The sequence below is a fragment of the Pezoporus occidentalis genome, unplaced genomic scaffold (assembly GCF_034315485.1).
Source record: "Pezoporus occidentalis ecotype Australia unplaced genomic scaffold, CSIRO_AGI_Poc_V1 ctg13, whole genome shotgun sequence".
Classification (NCBI taxonomy): domain Eukaryota; kingdom Metazoa; phylum Chordata; class Aves; order Psittaciformes; family Psittacidae; genus Pezoporus; species Pezoporus occidentalis.
In genome coordinates, this window is record NW_026913103.1 from 6,629,043 (window position 1) to 6,648,922 (window position 19,880).

General features: G+C 36.4%; 1 protein-coding gene across 4 annotated transcripts in view; it reads left to right on the plus strand.

Annotated features, from left to right (window-relative positions):
* BCKDHB (branched chain keto acid dehydrogenase E1 subunit beta) overlaps positions 1-19,880 on the plus strand; it is a 113,997-nt gene that overhangs the window by 41,686 nt on the left and 52,431 nt on the right. For all 4 annotated transcript variants that reach the window (XR_009962752.1, XM_062608262.1, XM_062608261.1 and 1 more), the window contains exon 8: positions 1,109-1,219. Coding sequence is in view for 3 of the 4 variants with exons in the window: in XM_062608262.1 (XP_062464246.1) it covers positions 1,109-1,219 (111 nt within the window). In the remaining variant the exon portion in view is untranslated. The remainder of the gene's footprint in view (positions 1-1,108; positions 1,220-19,880) is intronic.

The following is a 19,880-nucleotide window of genomic DNA, read 5'->3' on the forward strand; positions in this document are numbered from 1 at the left end:
CCTGTATTATTAGATGTTCTAACACTGAGGAAAATATCAGTTTATTTACAGTATCATCTGGAAAAGTTCTTTTTTACCCCTATATCTCATAAGAAAATACTTTTTGCAGAGGTAATTGTTGAGGGTAATCTGAGTTGTTATAACAGTTGTTACTTTCCATGTTGCAGCATTTGCTTGCTAATGTTTGTTTTAGGGAAGCCAATGTTTACAATATGTTTTGCTTTAAAGTGTATAACATAATGTCAGGATACAATTTTAAATGTATATAGTATTGCTTTCTCTTCGTATCATAATGTCTTGTGAAAAGGGTACTGATGGATGTGGGCTGTTTTATATCTACATTGATGCACTTACATATGCTGCTAAATACATTCCTTGACTGGTGGATAGTAAACAAGATACATTCTAATTCAGTACAAGCCTCTTACTAGAGGGGAATACTTTTTTGTTTTAGTAAAATGTTAATTATAATAGATAATGTAACATTTGTAATGTTGTTATTAAACTGTATTATTTATTAATTAAAAGACCAATGAATGGCCATGTTGTCAAATTGCCAACGTGTTATTATTGTAGGGGTTGTGACTGGATGTTTACAGCTAATTTTTTTTATATAGTACTTACTATCTCTCCTAACTCTTAATAAAATAATGCTTTAGAGATGATCACTTGGTAATCTATTGCATTTTCAGTAGATTCTAGTAAGCTTAGAATGCTTCTTGCAGGATTCCATGCTACTGCTCCATAAAAATATGTTGATACATCTGGTACAGCTGCTTAATTGCAGTTTTAAATACTCCTTATCCTAAACCCCAGACTGACTAGAAATATAGTGATACTGATCGCTGCAATATACTTTTCTAGATAACAAGTTTTATTTTCAGTGATTCTTCATTGAAGTTAGTTCTTGAAGTGCTCCTAAAATACTAGGATTAAGGAGTAAATAAGAATGAACTGAATAATAAATGCTTATTAGATTACGGAATAAAAGCATTTGTGCTAAACACAGAGGTATTATGTTAAGTCATTGCTTGTATTCAGTATGCATAACTGAGAAAATCTTAAACAAATTAAATGTTTACTTGGTGATAATACATTGCCTTTTCAGGTACATGTGATCAAAGAGGTGGCAGCAATGGCTCAAGAAAAGCTTGGTGTGTCCTGTGAAGTTATTGATCTGAGGACCATCTTACCCTGGGATACAGAGACCATTTGCAAGGTAAGGAAATGATGCATGTTAATTTAAAAACACAACAAACCAAAAATCCCCATGAATAACAACAATTTAAATGTAACTAATGATGACCTTGTTCTTTAATTTTTTTTTTAAAGGCCTACGTTTTGTTCTCTTGTGTATATTGGTCTGTATTTTCTGTTCTGAAGAGTAAGTACTCATTACATGGACGAAACATTTGCTTTAGCATTGAAAGAGCATTATGTTTCAGGGTTCAAAATAGTGTTAGAACACATGCTCTTTGCATTGAAACAAAGAGCAAGATTTAATCAGTCTTGTGCTTGAAAACTGCATTTCCACGATTTCTGGTTCTTTCTGAAATCTTTGCTGTTTTGGGTCTGAAGAGATCAAGTGAGATCTTTTATTCCCTGATGTTTTATACCAAACCTTTATCTAGTTTTAGGTCTGTAATAATGTGCTTTAGTTTTGTTTATCCATATTTCACAAAAACCAACAACAGCAAAACCAAACTGGAGATCATTAAAGCAAAACCTTGTATCTGGAAAACTTGATTTCTCTCTTCCTGATTATTGTCTAAGTTTTTTTCTGTTTTCCTGAATTAGAGGTTTTTTTTTGGTGCATTTACAAGCCCTCTAATCTTCCTCCCCCCTTTAATTTTTCACTTACCCGTGTGATGAGGCACTTTTAACATTATAGATATATGAATAAACTTAGATTTTGCAAAATAAATGTTAGTATTACTGCTTTGTGACCACTCTTATAGCCAGGTCTTTTCCATAGCTACCTCATGAAAGTTAGTCTGAAGTCCTACAGGAGTGTGGCTAACAACTCATTGTGTCCTAATTCAGTCTCTGTACACTAGCTCATTTTATGCTGCTGATCAAATCACTTTGAAACTTGAGAGATGTCTGCAGCTTAGTTAATTCAGGCCTAGTAACTTTAGCATACTGAGGTAAAATAACATAGGGAATGGGAAGACCAATGGCCTTAAAAAAGATGTGTATTTTCATCAAGTACCTTCTGTGCTTGCAGTTTATAATTTAAGACAAAAAGCTATAATATCTACTGCTAAATTGATTTCTACATACATTTAAATAGGACAGACTAGACACACCTTACTGACACACTCTCTCTATGTAGAATATCTTAATCATGTGTTTTGTCATTCTGTAGTTGCTCAGTAAGGGGCTTGCTCTTGGAAAGGTAAAGTATAAACAGATCAAGTGTGATAAAGGGAAAGATAAACCACTGGTCTGCTACTCTATGGTAAGACTTGTACTTCTCCATGGTATTAATTTTACTGTTATATTTGTCTGAGGGGCTGCCAGTGGGGCTAGATGGAGCAGATTATGGGAGGAAAGATCCATGTTGGACATCCACTATTGGCAATGTCCTATTGTCCGGTTATGGATGTGTAACAAATTGTGTACTTGCATACATAGCTATGTGTTGCCTCATATAAATCTGATCTTTTCAATTGAAGTGTTTTCAATGTTTGTTTGCAGTGTATTTCACATTACTTGGATGTACTATCTGTAAAAATTGAAATGAGTTGTCATCAATAAGAAGAGAATCTTTGGCAGTAATAAATCTTTTATAACCCGTTATGAAGAAGTAAAGTTATTCCTATTTTCTTTCTTTTTTTTTTTTAAGCAAAGTTTTTTCCCACTCTTTAAAAATTTGAGTTGACATTCTATGAAAACAAAGTATCTCTTTGAAAGAGCCATTAAGTCTGTTTTGTTGGACTGGACCTGCACTGAAATGCTGTCAGGAAAAAACACAGCTGTGCTTAGGTAGTGCAGAGCTTTAGTTGTACAATGTTTTGCAAATCTGTACATTAAAAATATATATTCTGTGAACACTTTCATCTTATGTTCCATCCTGAACCTCTTTTAAGGTAACTGTGGCATAAATAGAATAATGGAACAGATAGACCTGTTGCTTTAAATCTGTTAATGAGTTACTATTAAGAATTATAAGAGAAATAAAGTGCACATGTCTAGGCAGCTGTTCAATAATACCAGATAGTGAATGTTTTTAGCATTGATCTTATGTTAGTATGTCTGCAGGCTGCCCAGTCTGGTGGGAAAAATGTTAAATTATTTACTTCTGTAGATCTTGTATGTTTTCCTCAGTTGAAAATAATCAGTGTTTTGCATTTGGTACTATGCAGCACTTAACTTTTTAACTTAATTTGCCTCCTAGACAGCCAGCATAAATAGAAGGATGGAAACTATAGCTGTAGCTACTTGCTGTAGCCTCATCCCCAGAGGAACTGCTTGGTGTAGCTGTTGCAGATGACAGTGGCTTACAGGTCAGCTCTGGTGACGAGACTTGTTTTCTTTCTGAGATGCCAATGTCAAAGACCAAGAGAGCAGTACAAAAGCTGGCCATGCCAGAGAAAGTCCTCTGCTGTCCATTGGTCTACTTAAGTTCTTTTTGGGCCTCTTAAATGATAATGGGATTGCTTTTACTTTTGTCCAGCCAATAAGCAAATCATCAACTGTTACAGGCTGTCCTTTGCCTTAGATGATTACTTATGTCAGCCTCCATAAATCTGAGGACAAGTGTTTATGTTTTTCTTTGTCTTATATATATGTTTGAGATATATCTATAATTTCTTTATCCTCTGAATGCAGAGGAAAAGGATGGTGCATGTGATACACTGCAACCTTATTGCTGTTCTGCTGGTGCTTGGGTGCATGATCCTTTGCTGGTGGGAGTCTGTGCTGTGATCTTGTCAGAGAACAGGACTTTGGGTTTTGACATAAAGATACATCTCTCAGTTTTGACAGCTGTGGTGTAGGCAAGAAAGTAGGTGGCCTGAAATGGTTAGGCCTTTGGAGATGAGCAGTAATGTCAAAATTTTCACTGAAAATCTACCTGCTAAGTCTGCTGTCTGTAGCTGTTGCTATATAGAAAATTATGTCATCAAAATAGGTATTTCATAAATGTGCGAAGTTATTATTTACAACTGCCACCAGAGGCCTCTTTAGCCAAGTTAATCAGCTGCTTTGTCTTTCTATTGCTCTTTTGAGTGTGTTTATTAATGTATAGCTGTGAGTGAAACATAAATATAAATAATAACTTATAGTGAACATAAATAAAAATTGCTGCCTAATTTTAATAATATTTTCTTTGTGTTTTTAAGATTTTTGATATTATCTTTAGTTTTGAAATAGGTCAGCATTTGTCATCTGTGAGACAAGTAGATGAGGGTGCACCTGCTTGTAGCAGACTGCCATGGGCTTTGAATGGATCCCAGGATTAATTGAAAACTTCTCACTGGTACAATTCCTAGGACAGGTAAATGTGCAAACAGGGTCTGGATTTTTCTTTTGTCAGTTTTCAGATGCTTAAGAATGAGTACTGAAGTTTGAGCTAGTTACAACAGCTCACAGACTACCTCCTGGGGATCATTTATCCCAGCTGTTTCAGGAGCCTATTCTGGGGTGAGATAAATTTGCCTCTGGAAATGCCTTAGTTTAAAAGTTTGTTTTTCTTGCCTTCTTTTTTAAAAAAAAAAAAAAGAAAAGAAAAAAAAGTTAAGGGAGTCCTGATTGAGTGCAAAGTCAGGTGAGATAAATCACACCCTCATTGAAGGTGACACCTATGGCTGACAGAAAAGATGTAAGCAGTTGGCCTGCTAAAAAATATCTGACGCCTCTTTGCTAGAATAAAAAGAGAGTCTCTGTGTATGTATATTTAAATACTTTTATGTAAGGTTTCATTACTATTTAACTTGGGAAAGCTTCTTGTGAAAAAAAGATACTGTTCCCTATTAAAGGCAACAGATACAAACAGTTCTTTGCCTCAGAAAATTGATCTAGTCTGTTTCATGATTCTCTAGCATTCTTTAAAAAGTAGCATTCCTTCTCTGGATCAAGATAAATCCCTGATTTCAGAGGCTGACAGCTTAAAAAGACATACAGGAAATATTTTAAGTCACTTAAATTAGTTTAGACCTGTATTTTATACATTGTTGCTTTTCACAGAAATCTAGACAGGTAAAAATTTGAACTACATAAAGTGTAGTATATTTCTTAGTTGTCTATATTCAGTCTGAATTTGTCATTTTGAACATATTTCAAACTGCTGAAACTATGACTTCTGTGCATATGTTAATTTGATCGGCTCAATGTGAAAGCTTGATATGTGGTCTCTTCTGAGGGTTTTCATGTACTTAGAAAAATAACTTCTGAAGTGATTATTTTTCTGACTTTTGTGTTTATACCAGAGAATTCTTCTTATTTATTTATTTTTTTTTTAAATCCCTGTTTTTTTGTTTTCTTGTGCTGATGGCAGGGACTGGTTTAGGTTTGAGCTAGGGTGCTTGTATGTCATGATCACTTAAGGTTGGACTGTTCTTCTCAAAAGATTCAGATCACACTGAAAGTGTCAGTAGTTGAATCTGCCAGAATCTGATACCTTTTAAGGTCTAAAGCCTTTTAATAAAACACAGCACTTTGAAGACAAAGATGGGAAGCCAAGACCTTTTGGAGAGTAACCTCCTTACAGGAGTGATCACATTCCCATTTGTTTTCTCTCTTACTGTGGTTTGGTGCTTATTCTGTGTGATTTAGTGTAGTAACAGCAATAGAATATGAGCAGGCTGATCTCCCAATTTAACCTATAATTTGATAACAAGGTCACACCCTGGGGAGGATGAAGATTGGAGTGGAGAGCCCTTGTGCTGACAAGGGATTGAATCCAAGTCTTGCTCCTCTTCATGTGCCCTTACTACCATCTCTGATTGAAGAGTTGAGTACCTAATGAGCTTATGTCCACAGGGCCATGACACTTTGCTGTCAGTTCAATGTTAGCAGGTTATCAGCATGCAGAAAGCACAGTTCAGTCTCTGAAGGGTATAATTTATTGTGGTTGCTTAAGCAGTGGGTTCTAAAAGGCTGTGTGTATGAACTGTGTGTTTAGGTTCTTAAGTAAGTCTTTCATCATGCCTTAGTTGAGAAGCACGGATCTACTGCACACTTGATGCAATAGGTGTCATATCTTCCTGTCTTTGTGATCTGCTTTTGTGCCCATGTCAGGTTGCTTTTTTTGCTCTCTTCATATAACATTATAATGTAATTTGATGTACTGTGAGATACCTGGGTGGTTACATGTAATTATTTTAGGTTACATGTAGTTATTTTGACTTTAGCAGGTTTTTTAAACTTTTTTTTTGATACATTTTTGCTCAGTCACCATAGCCACTTAGTTCAGCCACATGGAAGAAATGCAAGATCTTAGTAGTATAATACAGCTGTCCTTATTTGTAGATCTGTTCCTAAAAGGAAGAAAAATAGTTGTATTTATAATTCCTTTTTCATGATGGATGTTGGAGATTTCCCTTATGGAGGTGGGGGCTAGCCTTTTGCAAGGGAAGTCTATCAGCGGTTTATTTTTACTGAGTGTAGAAATAATTTTATGCACAGACTGATCTGTAATCTTTCTAAAGGCTTTCACAAGAAAAATGAAGCGGGTTGTACAGGTTGTATGTGCATAGAGCTCTGGTATACTGTTTCTGAATGAGATATAATGTGATTCTTTGTGCTTTAACTCTAGAGGATTAAATATAAATCAGTTAAATATAAATCAACTCCTAAAATGTAGCTAAATAGATCAGCATAAAAATTGTGTCTTAGGGAAGTGACATGAGGCTTTTCAAAAACTATGTGTTGCCTCTGCTGCCTCCTTAATAAACGTAACAGTGAAGGCTGTCTTTAGATTACTGAGCCTCTTGTCTATATGTACATTCTCAAAGCACTATGTTGTTTCATGGACAAGTGAAAAATTTAATAAGACCCTTGTTTACTTTGACTATCTTTGCTGATTTCTGACTAAAACTCTTTATTCCCTAGGGCTGGAGTATGAGTGATGCAGTGGTTGTGATTCAGAGGAGTTAGCTGTTCACAGAGTGGGTTACTTTCTTTTGAGGGAGGGAATGCATGCCCTGTGCTTATTGTAACATCAGCATCCTGCATCTTTGTGTTTTATTCATGTATGAGGGAGCTGGGATCAGGAGTGATTTCTCCCCTTTATACCTTCAGCTGTAACCTTGAATATCTGAAACTCATGCTTCTCAACATACGCTGCTCATAAAGAAACCTCTGCCTGACCATGCTCTGCTGACTCCTCAGCTGTTGCATGTGGATTCAGATGTCTGCATTTAGTGCAGGCACAGCAAAAGTGTGAGTTCCTACCCAGGCAGGTAACATTTTGCTACTATTTGATTGATTAGCTGTGTTTTTACTGGAAGGCTAAGCTATCACAAAAAATGCTGCTCAAGAAACTGAAACATGAGATGTATATGAAATATCTATAAAATATTTTACTTTACAACCTACAGAACTGTTTAAAGATGTTTTTTCTCCCTTTGAGAAATCAGGCAAAACTTTTTTCCCTTTAACATGCTCAACAGATTTGCTTGGAAGCTTTGGAGAGTCTAGTGTGTGTGGATTTTTCTGGCTATGAACTGTTGGGTGGTGTGGTATTGATTAAAAGCCAATGGAACACTTCCCAGTGCTTCAGTGGTCACATTCAGAGTAAAATTATGTGTTTGTAGTGTTTTTTTATGTTGAAATGCATGTATTACTGGAAGTAGGAAATCTATTTCAGGAATAAGCGCTCTTAAGGGATTGTGTGAATTACTGCATTTTATTCACCCTGAATTGAATTAAGCATGTTATTTAAACTTTAAATTTATTAGTATCAATTTGCCATTTTCACTTTTGCAAGGGAAAACTTTCAAATGCATATTTTTGTGCTGTTGTATTACTTAAAAGGCAAGTATTTGGCACATATAATCATAAAGATTTGCATTTATTACCTAATTAGTCATCCTAACTTTCTGTGACCTGTTGCTACTGTAAATGCAAAGGAATACTGGGAACTATTCCTTTGTGAGTTCATAATAAAAGCACTGTAAATTGAACTGCAGCATTAAGGTTGACATTATCACCAGTAGTAATTCTGAGGTTGCTTTTTCAGGAGGCTATAGCACAGCCCATTGAAGGGGTGTAAGTTTTTCTGGGCTCTTGGTGTTGCTTTGCTCTTCTGTAGGAAAGGTTCTGTAGAGGTCAGAATAAATGCTCAACAGGCTGGGAAAAATGTCTGCTTTCTCACTGAAAAGAGCAACTCTGAGCGAAAAAGAAAGCAGCTGCAGTGAGAAATGTTGGGTACTACAGTACTGGGGAGCAGATTAGGGAAAACTCTCTGCCTGTTTTCTATTAACCCTATTTGCAGGGAGCCATTACACACTGTAGAAATTACAGCATGTATTAGAGCTTTCTCCTTAATGCACAGGTACCATTTTTGTCAACTTTTGTCATGAGAAAGGTGGAATAATTGTCAGTTGTAGATCTTTGGTGTCCTATACTTAACTGGCAGTATGCTTTAGGAGATCAATTGGTCTACCAGCTTGTTGTTCCCATTCTTTTAAGTTTACTTCATTGGACTGTGAATAAAGGAAAATCAAGATCAGTGAGCCTGATGTGGGTTTTTATGTATTAACTGCCCTCACCAGGCATTGAACTGAATTGGAACCAGATTTGTGTTTCTTTGCTATCTGTTCTTGATCTTTTGCCATTTTACATATTGCTCCTTGGATTTCTTACTGAATGGATCTCATACCTCTAAAACGTGATTAAAGTTGTACTGCTTGCATGATGACATTTAACTTTGTCACTGTTTCCATAAGAAACTCCTGTCTTTTTGGTCTTGTAGTTTCATGTTGCTACAGTGTGCTGTGGACTGTTGCTTGGCTTCAAGAAGCAGAACTCTGGAACCGTGCTTGCAGGCAGTAATGTTAAAGTTATGAGAATATATGTAACAATTTTAGAAAGCAATTACATCTTTTGCTCTTCTATATTTCAGGAAAGCTTTGAATGGAAGCCTTTTTGTTTGGTCCCATGCATCTTGTTTTAGGAAAGTACTTCAACACTGAGGCGTTTATGTATGTGTAGTTCTGTTTTCTTCTCCCTCCCAGTATAAAAATAGTTGTCAATCTTTAAATCCCTGTGTCAGGTTTTCATGTATGTATTGGTAACTGGTACTTGAAAAAGAGGCTGACTCTTGAAAACCTTGATTAAATAAATAAGGGCATTCTGTGTAGTTTAACTGTGTGTATAGTGCTGATACGGTCTGTGAATTCCTCATAAAACCTTTTCGCCTTTGCCCGCAATCATATTACAAGCTTCAAATTGAAAGGCACTTATTCACATAAATGAGCAGTGACATGTAGACTGTGTTTAGAAGTTATTTTATAGCTCTATAAATATATGATAATAAAAACATGATAAATATATTTTATAGCTCCAATGTATGGGTTTTTAATTTTCCATTGCAAGCGGTGCTGATTGAATTCTAATGGTACTTGGAGTGAAGTTTCACAGTGGTGTAATAGTGTAATGCATTGTATTTGTCTTATTGTAAGTATTTTTCTTTTTATGGTGAGCCTTCTGTGAAGGCAATCTGAAATTCTTGGAATATGAACATGGGCTGCAGAAATTGCCAAATGGAGGTGTTTGAATTTTTTTTTCTTTTTTAAATTTATTTTTTGAATAATGAGTGGGTTTTTTTTTCTTTTTTTTTTTTTTGGTGGTTTTCTTTTTCTTTTTTTTTTTTTTTTGGTGTATATGTGTGGGGTTTTTTTCCTTTTTTTAAGATACTTACCAAAAGTCTTAGACCTGTGCCTAGTAGGATGACAGGCTAAGTGCTGACCTGATAGATATATTGATTAGGCTTAGTTTTCATTATGCTATTACCCTTTCCAGTGCTACTAATATAGAACTGGGCAAACCATTTACCTTCCCTCCTATCTTTTTTCTGTGCTAAAGAGCCTGGACTTATGGACTGCTTTCAATTTCGGTCTGCCACACAACAGTGCTCACCAAAATCGAAGGGTTTCTTCTAAATAAACTCAATATATTGTATGATAACTTTTTCTGTTAAGCTAATATGGAGTACTCCTAAAATCCCCCAAGTCTTGAAGATTTTTTAGCCTGTTTGCCTCTTTCCCCCTGCAAATCTGGTGAGTTGAATTAACGCATGAAATCAACATTATAGCTTGTGAACTAGAGGTGCTGATGTTATATGGTTGTTTTGCAAGTTTATTTAATTTTTTAAAAAGGTAAGATTTTATTTATAAAATTTAGTTACAACAAAAAAGTCTTTAAGAGGGATTAGTTCAGGTTGTTTTGTCTTTGATGATAGAATACGAAAGATAACATATAAGAAGAAAAACTGCCAGAAATTGAATTAGTAAAGTACGTCTTTAGCAATCTAAAATAACTTTGTTAAGCATTAGAATAATCTTTATCACTTTTTAAAATCGGGTGATGTGAGGGGAATTGATCATTCACCAAGAGAAGAGACTGCCAGTATTATAAATACTTACAGTGATATCATTTTCAGATCATGAAATTCATTCTTTGTTCTGTTTGAACTCTATGTGAGGTATTTATCCACTTGACATATTTGGCTGTGCTTTTTTATTGTTGTGCTCTGAGGTGTACAAAGCTTCTTGGTATTTCAAGGGATCCGTGTGTAGTATTTTTTATCTCTGGTCCTTGCATATGTAGGGTATTTAAATGGGGAGATCTCTACAGGCATTTCAGTGATTACAGTGATACAGAATTAATTTCTGACTCAATGCTCAAGGCCAGGTTGGATGAGGCATTGAGCAACCTGGTCTATTGGGAGGTGTCCTCACCCTTGGCAAGCGGTTTGGAACTAGATGATCTCAAGGTCCTTTCCTAACCATTCTATGGTTCTGTTCATTATCACTGTGTTAGGAAATCAAAGCTTCAGACAAGAAAGGCTCATGTGCACCATGTATGGTTCTTACACCAACTTCATGGTTTTCTGTTTGCATCATATCTGCCATAGAACATAAAGATTTCCTTAGGGACTGGGAGAAAAATCTTCCTGTGACACTTAATCTAATGCTAATCACATTTCAAAGTGTTTAGAGTAAACACTGTGTCTCAGGTATGTTAATAATACATAATGAGCAGAAAGAGGGAACAAAGACTTTATTCAGCAGTATTCAGAACTTTGAAGTAAATGATTTACTAGCTTTGACTATTCTGTCACATACAAATATGACTTGTCTTTTAGTTACCAAGCATATAAAGGGTCAACATATCTTTTAAGTTGTTGCTTTAAGTGGAAAATTCTATTTTCTGTGAATCATTGAATACAAGAAATGAGAGTTGGTTCTTTGAGGAGCAGACAGTAAATAGATATGGAATATTATAAATGCTAAATGCTGATAATTTGTTCATGTTGATGACTTTTTGATGCTATGGTGATCAGTACGATGGAAAAAACGTATATCAGTTAATGGAAGCAGGCTGTTTCTCTCAGGTTACTTTCACGTTTTTTTTCAGGTCTTAGAATCATAGAATAGAATCATAGAATAGTTAGGGTTGGAAAGGACCTTAAGATCATCTAGTTCCAACCCCCCTGCCATGGGCGGCAGGGACACCTCTCATCAATAAAGGCTATTTAAAATTAAAATGTTTCTTGGTTTATAGATAGGCTTTCTTTTGTGTACATTTTAAAATCACTATAAGTAGTGATTCGTGGGCTAACACTTGAATCTGTTAAAAGATTCGGTGAAGCAGTTAAATGTAGCTTTGTTGTATGTCAAGGTCTGTCTTAAACATGAGGCTTGATTTGGTGTTGTCCTGGGTTCAGCAGTAGCAGTCATGTTTCTCCTTCTTGGTAGCTGGTGCAGTGCTGTGTTTTGACTTTCAGCTCGGGAACAGAGCTGATAACAATGATGTTTTGGTTTGGCCAAGGACTTTGTGACCCTCATGCTCTGCCAGGGAGGAGGGAAAGCCAGGAGGAAGCAGAGACAGGACACCTGACCCAAACTGACCAAAGAGGTATTCCATACCACAGCACGTCATGCCTGGGGGAGTAACTGGGAGTTACCTGGAAGGGCTGGGAGACTGCAGGGTTGGAGGAGGTATGGGTTGGTGCTTGGTTGGGCTGCTTGGTTGGGCGGGGGGGGCAAGTTATCGGTTGGCTGGTGGTGAGGTGATGTATTCTCTTCCCTTCTTATTTCCCTTATCATTGTTATTATTGGTGGTAGCAGTAGTGATTTGTGTTATACCTTAGTTACTAAGCTGTTCTTATCTCAACCCGTGGGAGTTGCATTCTTTTCGATTCTCCTCTCCATCCCTCTGGGAGTAGGGGGAGGGAAAGAAGGGGGGGAGTGAGTGAACGAGTTACCTGACTGGGTTTAAACCATGACAGGTGTTTGTCATTGAAGAGGCTTCCATTGACGTCAATGAAAAATGCATATATTTTGTGGCAGCTTCTAGGTCACTTTGTATGCTACTACTTTATTGTTCTCTGCTAATTCATCAAATGTCATTGGCTTACTGGTGCTCTAAGTAGCGTGTTACTTGTGCACAAAGACCATTAAACTTAATGGAAATGGAGAATGAATTTGTTTGAGTATAAATAGAACTAAAAGGCACATGATTAACCTTTTAAATGTCTTTGGCATTGGGAGGAGTTCTTAATGTAATGTAATGTTTTTATTAGTTTTAGCCTGAATATCAAGACAAGTTGATGGAACAAGCTGCATGATTTTAGTAGTAGCATTTGCCAGAAAATAGATTAATAGGTTATGAAACTCAAGTTTATTTGTAAAGGAAATATTGCCAAATCTCAACCTTTGTTTACATCATGACTCAGTCTATATAAATTTGTAGTTTTTACTGAATTGAATGGGATGATTCAGAAAGATCAAAGTGAATTTATTGTAGTAGAAGCAAAAGAGATGTTACTTAAATAGAAAATAACTATTGTTTCATGTTTCATGGTATTTTAACGTAAATTTAAATTAAATGTTACAGGCATATTACTGAGAGATAGCTCTGTGCTAATGATTTAAAAACCCCAACAACATAGTAGAAATGTTCTGTGAAATGGAAACCTGAAAAATAAAACCACCAACCAGAGAACTCTCAGAGACAGGTTCCATGTTTTGATTTGGTCTTTCTGTCTTTTCTCATGTGGTGCTATGAAGGCATAGAAATTCATTAATTTTTTTACTTTGGGTAACAACATAATGATAAAGAATGAAAGATAATTACTGCATAAGTAATGAAGTCTGGTTTTGTCTGGATTTATATTTATATATTTATATTTATACCTGCCAGCATTCCATTTTCTCTATTTACCTACACTGGGATGCTCAGCTCCTTTCTAAATGGCTGCCTAGACAGAAGGTAGCAAAAAACCCCCAGTTTATTGGTGCTTCCTGGTTGCAGAAAGATCTGTGGGAAAGATAGCATTAAGTGCAGTTTATCTTTTATTGGATTATTACTAAATTAGCAGGAGTACTGATCTCACTGACCCAGAGACACCGATTCTTACCAAGCTTGCAGGAACTTAATATGTTTAAGACTTTCATTTGGCTGCAAAATGGCTGTCAGGAGGCTGACAAATGGGCAGAAAAAGAAGATCAGGTTGCAGAACCCTCATTTCCTTGGGCAACAGGCTGAAAATGAATATATACTTCAAATGACTATTCATTCCTCTGTAAGTTAAAGTAGGTCAGATACTGAGTGTGTGTAACTGATGGAAAAGAATGGAGATCAGAGAAGAAATGAAGGTTTCTTACATGGTTTTAATGAAGAGGGAACGAAACAAATTGAAGGGATTGTAAGACAAAATATAGCACTGAAAGAATGAAAAGGGGAGTTGGTTGTTGCTTTAGAAAAATTAATTTAAATGGGAAGTAGTGTTCAGAAGAACATTAACAAGGGATACAGTAATTTTAAAAATACAGGTTTATAAAATATTTGCCACAATGTTCTGTAAACCATCTGTATTATTTAAATATTCATCACATCCATCAGAGACCTGCTAATGCTTATTTTTGAAAGGAGTCAAAAATGGCACAGGTCTTCTTTTCAGACATCTACTTGACCATCTTGGTCTACTTCATATTTTTCGTAGATTATGTCATAATTATTTTGCTCAGATCTTTCCATTGTATTGCCTCATGCTTTCCTGTATAAGCCATGTTAATAATTCAGATGCTAAATCCAAGGAATCCTCAGCATAAGTGGGTTCAACAGCTGCAGTGAAACAGATTTATCTGTCTTGTCCTGAGCTGTATGAATTTGTGCTACCTGAATTGGAGTTAAGTACAGGAAATAAAAAAGAAGCGACTGCTGTATGCATAAATGCTGAAGCTCTTGCTTTCTGTGGAGTTTTAGTGCTTCAGATTATAAAATGCACTAGCTTTCCCATTGAGCATACATACTGTAGTCTTCCTTGGTGTGATTCTTAAAGTATTACTTGAAAAAGACAGTTGCTGATATGAAAAGTGTCAACAAAATGGTTCTCCCCTTACACTTGAAAGACATCTTCACAGATGTTTATTGGTGTCTAGAAGCTTATTGATGTTCCCTTCCTCTGTGTCTAAAACATTTAGTGAACATATGGCAACTAGAAAACAGTGCGTTAGGTCTGAGTTCATTGTTTTTGCCAAATTCTGGATATATGAAAGTTTGAAGATCTAGAACAACCTTCTTTAAACATCTGTGTCTCTTTTGGGTTGAGAAATCTTGTTTTAAATCAGGCTAATAGTAGACTTCTGTGTCCTGAACAAAAGTCTTGTTGCTGTCCTGGTCATGCTAGAACTCCAGTATGAAGCAGAGTGAAGAACAGACAAGTGTTATGCCACTTTTCTCTGTTCCTTTTACATACCTTCCAGAATCCAGATCTTTTCTGCATCTTGGCATCTCTCTTGCCTTGGCCTTTTATTTTTTTCCTGCTGATCATTTCTTCATTTACATTTCTGCACTTCTCATTTTCCAGAATTAAGGTTTTTCTTCTGTCTGTTCTGCCTTTAAGTTCTTTTATTTTTGTTACAGTTTTTTATATCCATTTACAGCTTTTAAGAAACAGCAGTTTCATTTTAATCTTTCTATTTGGAAAATAGAGAGCGCCCAGGTGGTAAATGACAGGTTAATGGCAGTAAATTGCAGGTTATCTTGTGTCTATCTCCTGTTGTTCTAACTGCTGGCTTTCAATCACATGCTACACTGTAATGACTTGATAGCCTTTGTATGAGATGTGTGTAACTTGCCATATACTTCTTTCATTACAGTTTTAATGTAGTTGTACCTGTGACTGTTAATAAACAATATGCCCATAATTTCTGAAAGGCAAAAGGAGGGCTAGTTAATCTGAGATTTAAATATTAATTTATTAATAGAATTATAACTTCTGAGACCTAAAATAAATGTTAGTTTTGAGCATGAGTATAGAAAAACTGAAGAAGCAAGATAACTTTCGAAGAGTATTTTGTATGTTCAACAGTGTAATTTAAATGGTAAGAGAATAAAAAGCCTCAGAAGAAGACTTCGTGGAATGTCAACTGAATGTTGTAATGCCACACAAACTTGAAAGGGGGTCTTATATGTCCATGATGATTTCTGGGATGAAAAGGATCTCTTTAGTGAAAAGGATCTGTTTAGGGCAGGCAGCATTGTCTTGCTGTATTTGCCAAGACTTGCTGCTTTTCCTTCCATTAGTAGGAAATTAAAAAGTAGTTTTGAGGGGAGGGAAGGTCAAATTTGTCCATGGTGTGCTATTATCTAGTGGTCAGACTGGTGAAGTTTAGAGGCTGCTGCTGAAGCTCTTGGTTTCTGAAATCTTTACTATTAAGTTTTATGTTTTAGGCTACACACTCAGAAATTCTTTATATAGATGTATTTAATTGTGGTTAACTAGGCAAATACGGTTCAAAGTATTGAGGAATTATGAGTCACCAGTCTAGCGGATTCATGAATATTTTACATCAATTCAGTTGCCTTTATACTTAAAAAGATCATTTAAGGAATCTGCTTGTAATTATTTCAGACAACGACTGGGAGATTTAGAGGCATTTGGCCAAAAGCAGCTATTTTTCCTATTCATGTTACGTATTTCAGTAGTGTTACTCAGGTTGTATGTAGTGTCCTCAGAAATAAACAGGGAGTCCTTGCACCAGATTAAATATTCTCACTGTTAACAAGAGTTTCTGGCATCAGAAAACAGCAGATGTGAAAAATCAGCATAGTGTAATGAAGTGATAAGAAGAGCCAGGTGAGTTTTATTTTGAAATTTACTGTTGACTTCTGAATCAGTTTTCTTTCCCGAACAATTGATTCCAGTGCATATGGAGCAATTTATCTTAAGACTATTAAGGGGTCATGCTATGAAATTCCAGAAGTAATCTTTCTTTGCCTGTCTCTTACTGAAGTTGGTTAGTATGTTCCTAAATATTTTTAGGTTAAGCAGGAGTATCTATCTGCACAAAATGAAACTTTTCTCTACTGTCTCCACATTCTCTGACCATTATTAGCAGCTAATGTTTTCTTATCAATTTACTGCTCTAGGATATATAGAGTGGTGTTATGAAAGCATTACAAATGGTTTGATAGCAGCAAACTGGGGAAAAGATCCATCCTGATGTGGATTTCAAAGTGGCATGATTGTTGTATGTTATACGACATCAGCATAATAGCATAAACTATGCAGTCCTGTCACTTGGCATCACTGAAAAGAGCCTGGCTCTGTCTTGTTTGCACCCTTCCTTTGGGTATGCATGTACACTGGTGAGATCTCTTAATCCCAGTCACTTACAAGAGTAAGTTTACTGCATGACATTAGGAAGTTAGTTACTGGCTGATAGAATATCAGTTTAACACTTTTCTATGAAACACTATACCAAACAGTGTTGAGATGCACCCTGCCGTGTGTCATGTCTCTTTTATCTTTCCACAGTCTCGGCTATTTAAATTGAAAGTTGTTCTGGAGAGGAATCCTCTGCTACTCTGTATTTTTATGATGCCTAACACATTAGTAAACTGTTCTCGGTTCTTGGCTTTTCAGGAAGCTTATAAATCTCTCTTGAACATCTCTGCTATACCTTGACAATGCTGTGTAGGACATAAATGCCATAGCTGTTTTATTACCTACTCTCTTCATTGCTTCTTAGGATGTTCTGCCTAGCTCTGTAGCCAACCCTTTTGGCTTTGACCATAATGTGTTAAACTTTTCAGGCTAGTTTGTATTACTTGTGTGTTTGTTTTCATTTCTTATCATCTCGCTCCACTATCTTCACACTGCGGCATTATGTTTTCAGTGCTGTGCAGGAAGAACCCACGTTAGTATTTCAGAATTTTTTTTTGCATTTATAGTGTAAAATGATACATATTGGAATAATAAAACCCTGGTGTGTTGAGGCAGTAAGTTTTATGATTGCACTAACATTTTTCTGCAAGACATTTTATATGTGCATCCCAGCTGTGGTCAAATTAGTTCTTTATGAACTGTTTCTGCCATATGTACATTTTAAACTGGAGGAAAGATCCATCCTGATGTGGGTTTCAAAGTGGCGAGGTTTAACCAGTATGTTATGCAACATTAGCATAAGAGCTGATTTAGAATATAGCTCTGCTGTATTGAGATAGCTGTTGTGCTCTTAACTATGGGTCATCTTAGTGACAGCACTCAGACTGCTTACAGATGCATATCTCTTGCTTCAGTGAGCACTCAGTTGCCTTTCTGTGATCAAATTTAGGAAAATGATGTAAATTCATAAAATAAATTATACATTTCATAAATGATAATTCATAAAAGAATTAGCAGTAAATTCCTTTCTGCTGTCTTTCATTGCTAAAACTAGTGTTCTTCACCGAGACTGAAAGTTTCCCATAATTTCTGAACATATAGAGGAGAAGAAAAGTATGATCTTACTGAGGCTAACTCATGCTCATCCAATGTGGTTGCCTTCTGTGATAAAAGTATCTGGATTTGTGATCAGGGGGTGAGCAATGGATAATAGGTACCTTGACTTCAGCAAAGCTTTTGATACTGTCTCAGAATACTCCTGTATCCAAGTTAGGATGCACAGCTAGCTGGATAAAATCCTATTTGTGTGACTGGGCTTAGAGGTTCATGGTTAATGAGGAGAGTATGGTATACTGCGTGGAGGTCAGTGACAGGCAAATGCTGCAGGAGTCTGTACTAGGACCTCTCCTGTTCAAGCATCATTATCAGTCATGTGAGGAGGTGATGGAGTGGGCCCTCATCAAGCTTAACAGATGAAATGAAACTCTGGGGATTGATATGCTTGAGGGCAAGGCTGCCATTTGGAGAAACATAGACAAGCTGGAGAAATGGGATGATGAGGAATGGTCTGACGAGGAATGGGCTGACAGTGACTTTATAAAATTCAACAAGGTCAAATGGCAGGTCCTTTACCTGTGAAGGAAGAGCTTGTGACAGCAGAGACTGGGAGTGCCTGGCTGGAGAGCAGGTCAGTAGGCAAAGCCCTTGGTGGCCCTGGGAAACAGCGAGCTGAGCATGAGCCTGCAGTGTCTCTGGCAGCAACGAGGGCTGACAGCATCCTGGGCTGTGTTAGCAGGAGCATGGCCTGGTGTTTGAAAGCAGAAATTGCCTCCTTCTACTCAATAACAAGTCTTAGGGACCCAATAAAAGAAAAATATTGATAAGGTGAGCAAGGGCAGTCAGTATGGCTGGGGGCTGGAGCCCTTGCCCTTAGGTAAATGGGCACAGTCTAAAGGATACAAACGCTGACATAAATAAATAGGGCAGGCAGACCGTTACACCAATGCTGATGATTTTATTTATAGTCCTTCTTATTAACAGGAGTTGTTTAGTCAGATGTGTTGCTTGGAAAATGTGCTCCCATATAGGAGGAAATTGGGATGAAAACCTAACCTGTTGCATGGACCTCCCTTGCGCTTAGAAATGGTAAAGGCTCATCTGCTTAATGAAGGACCATATTTCTTCCTGGGAACTGTTTTTATTCTGACATAAGAGGCTGTTTGGGTTTGAACAAGAGCACACTACTAAATTGGTTAAGCGGAGCTAATAGTCAAACTGGGAATTAGTTGTTGGATGTCTATTTTTATACAACACGCATGCTATTTATACTGAGTCTCAGAACAACTTGTGAACCTGAGCAAAATACTTTTATTGCTTTGGTGCACTGAATTTGAGCTATATGTTTTCAGAGGTTTTTATTTGTTTCGTTCTTAATCTTCTGAGACATTGGTGTAACAATGCTGTAACAAATAAATATATAGACATATGCATCTGCATATAGATAAGTAGGGAAAAATATTAAAGCAGAAAAAGTGCAGAGAAGTCTCTTAAGTAACTTTTTTGAAAGTTTGGCTGGCACTCTAACAATTTATCAACTGAAACGCTTTTGAACTTCCTGTTCATTGTTCACTGTAAGAAAACGAAGCATAAAAAAGAAGAACAATTCTACCTATTATGCTGATTTTCTCTCTTTCCTGCTTGGTCAGAGTTCTCAGAGAATTGTCTGAAAATAGTTTTTGAGATTTATTGCAAGCCTGTTAACTTGCTTTCTCACTCCAAGTCATCTAGTAGAAATACAAAGTTATTCTGCAGAATGTGCAGGTCGATTTCTTGACCACCAGCTCAAATGTAGCTGAAAATCCTAGAAGTGATTTATTCACAGCCTTTCTGACAATAGAACCAAGGCTCACCAACTCCAGGTGATGCACATGTATGGGCATGGGAATGTTTACTGTCTTTGGGTCAGGTGAGTCATGGACATATATGCACAATGTATACTTATCTATATATATCTAGAATTATATCAAATGGTAAA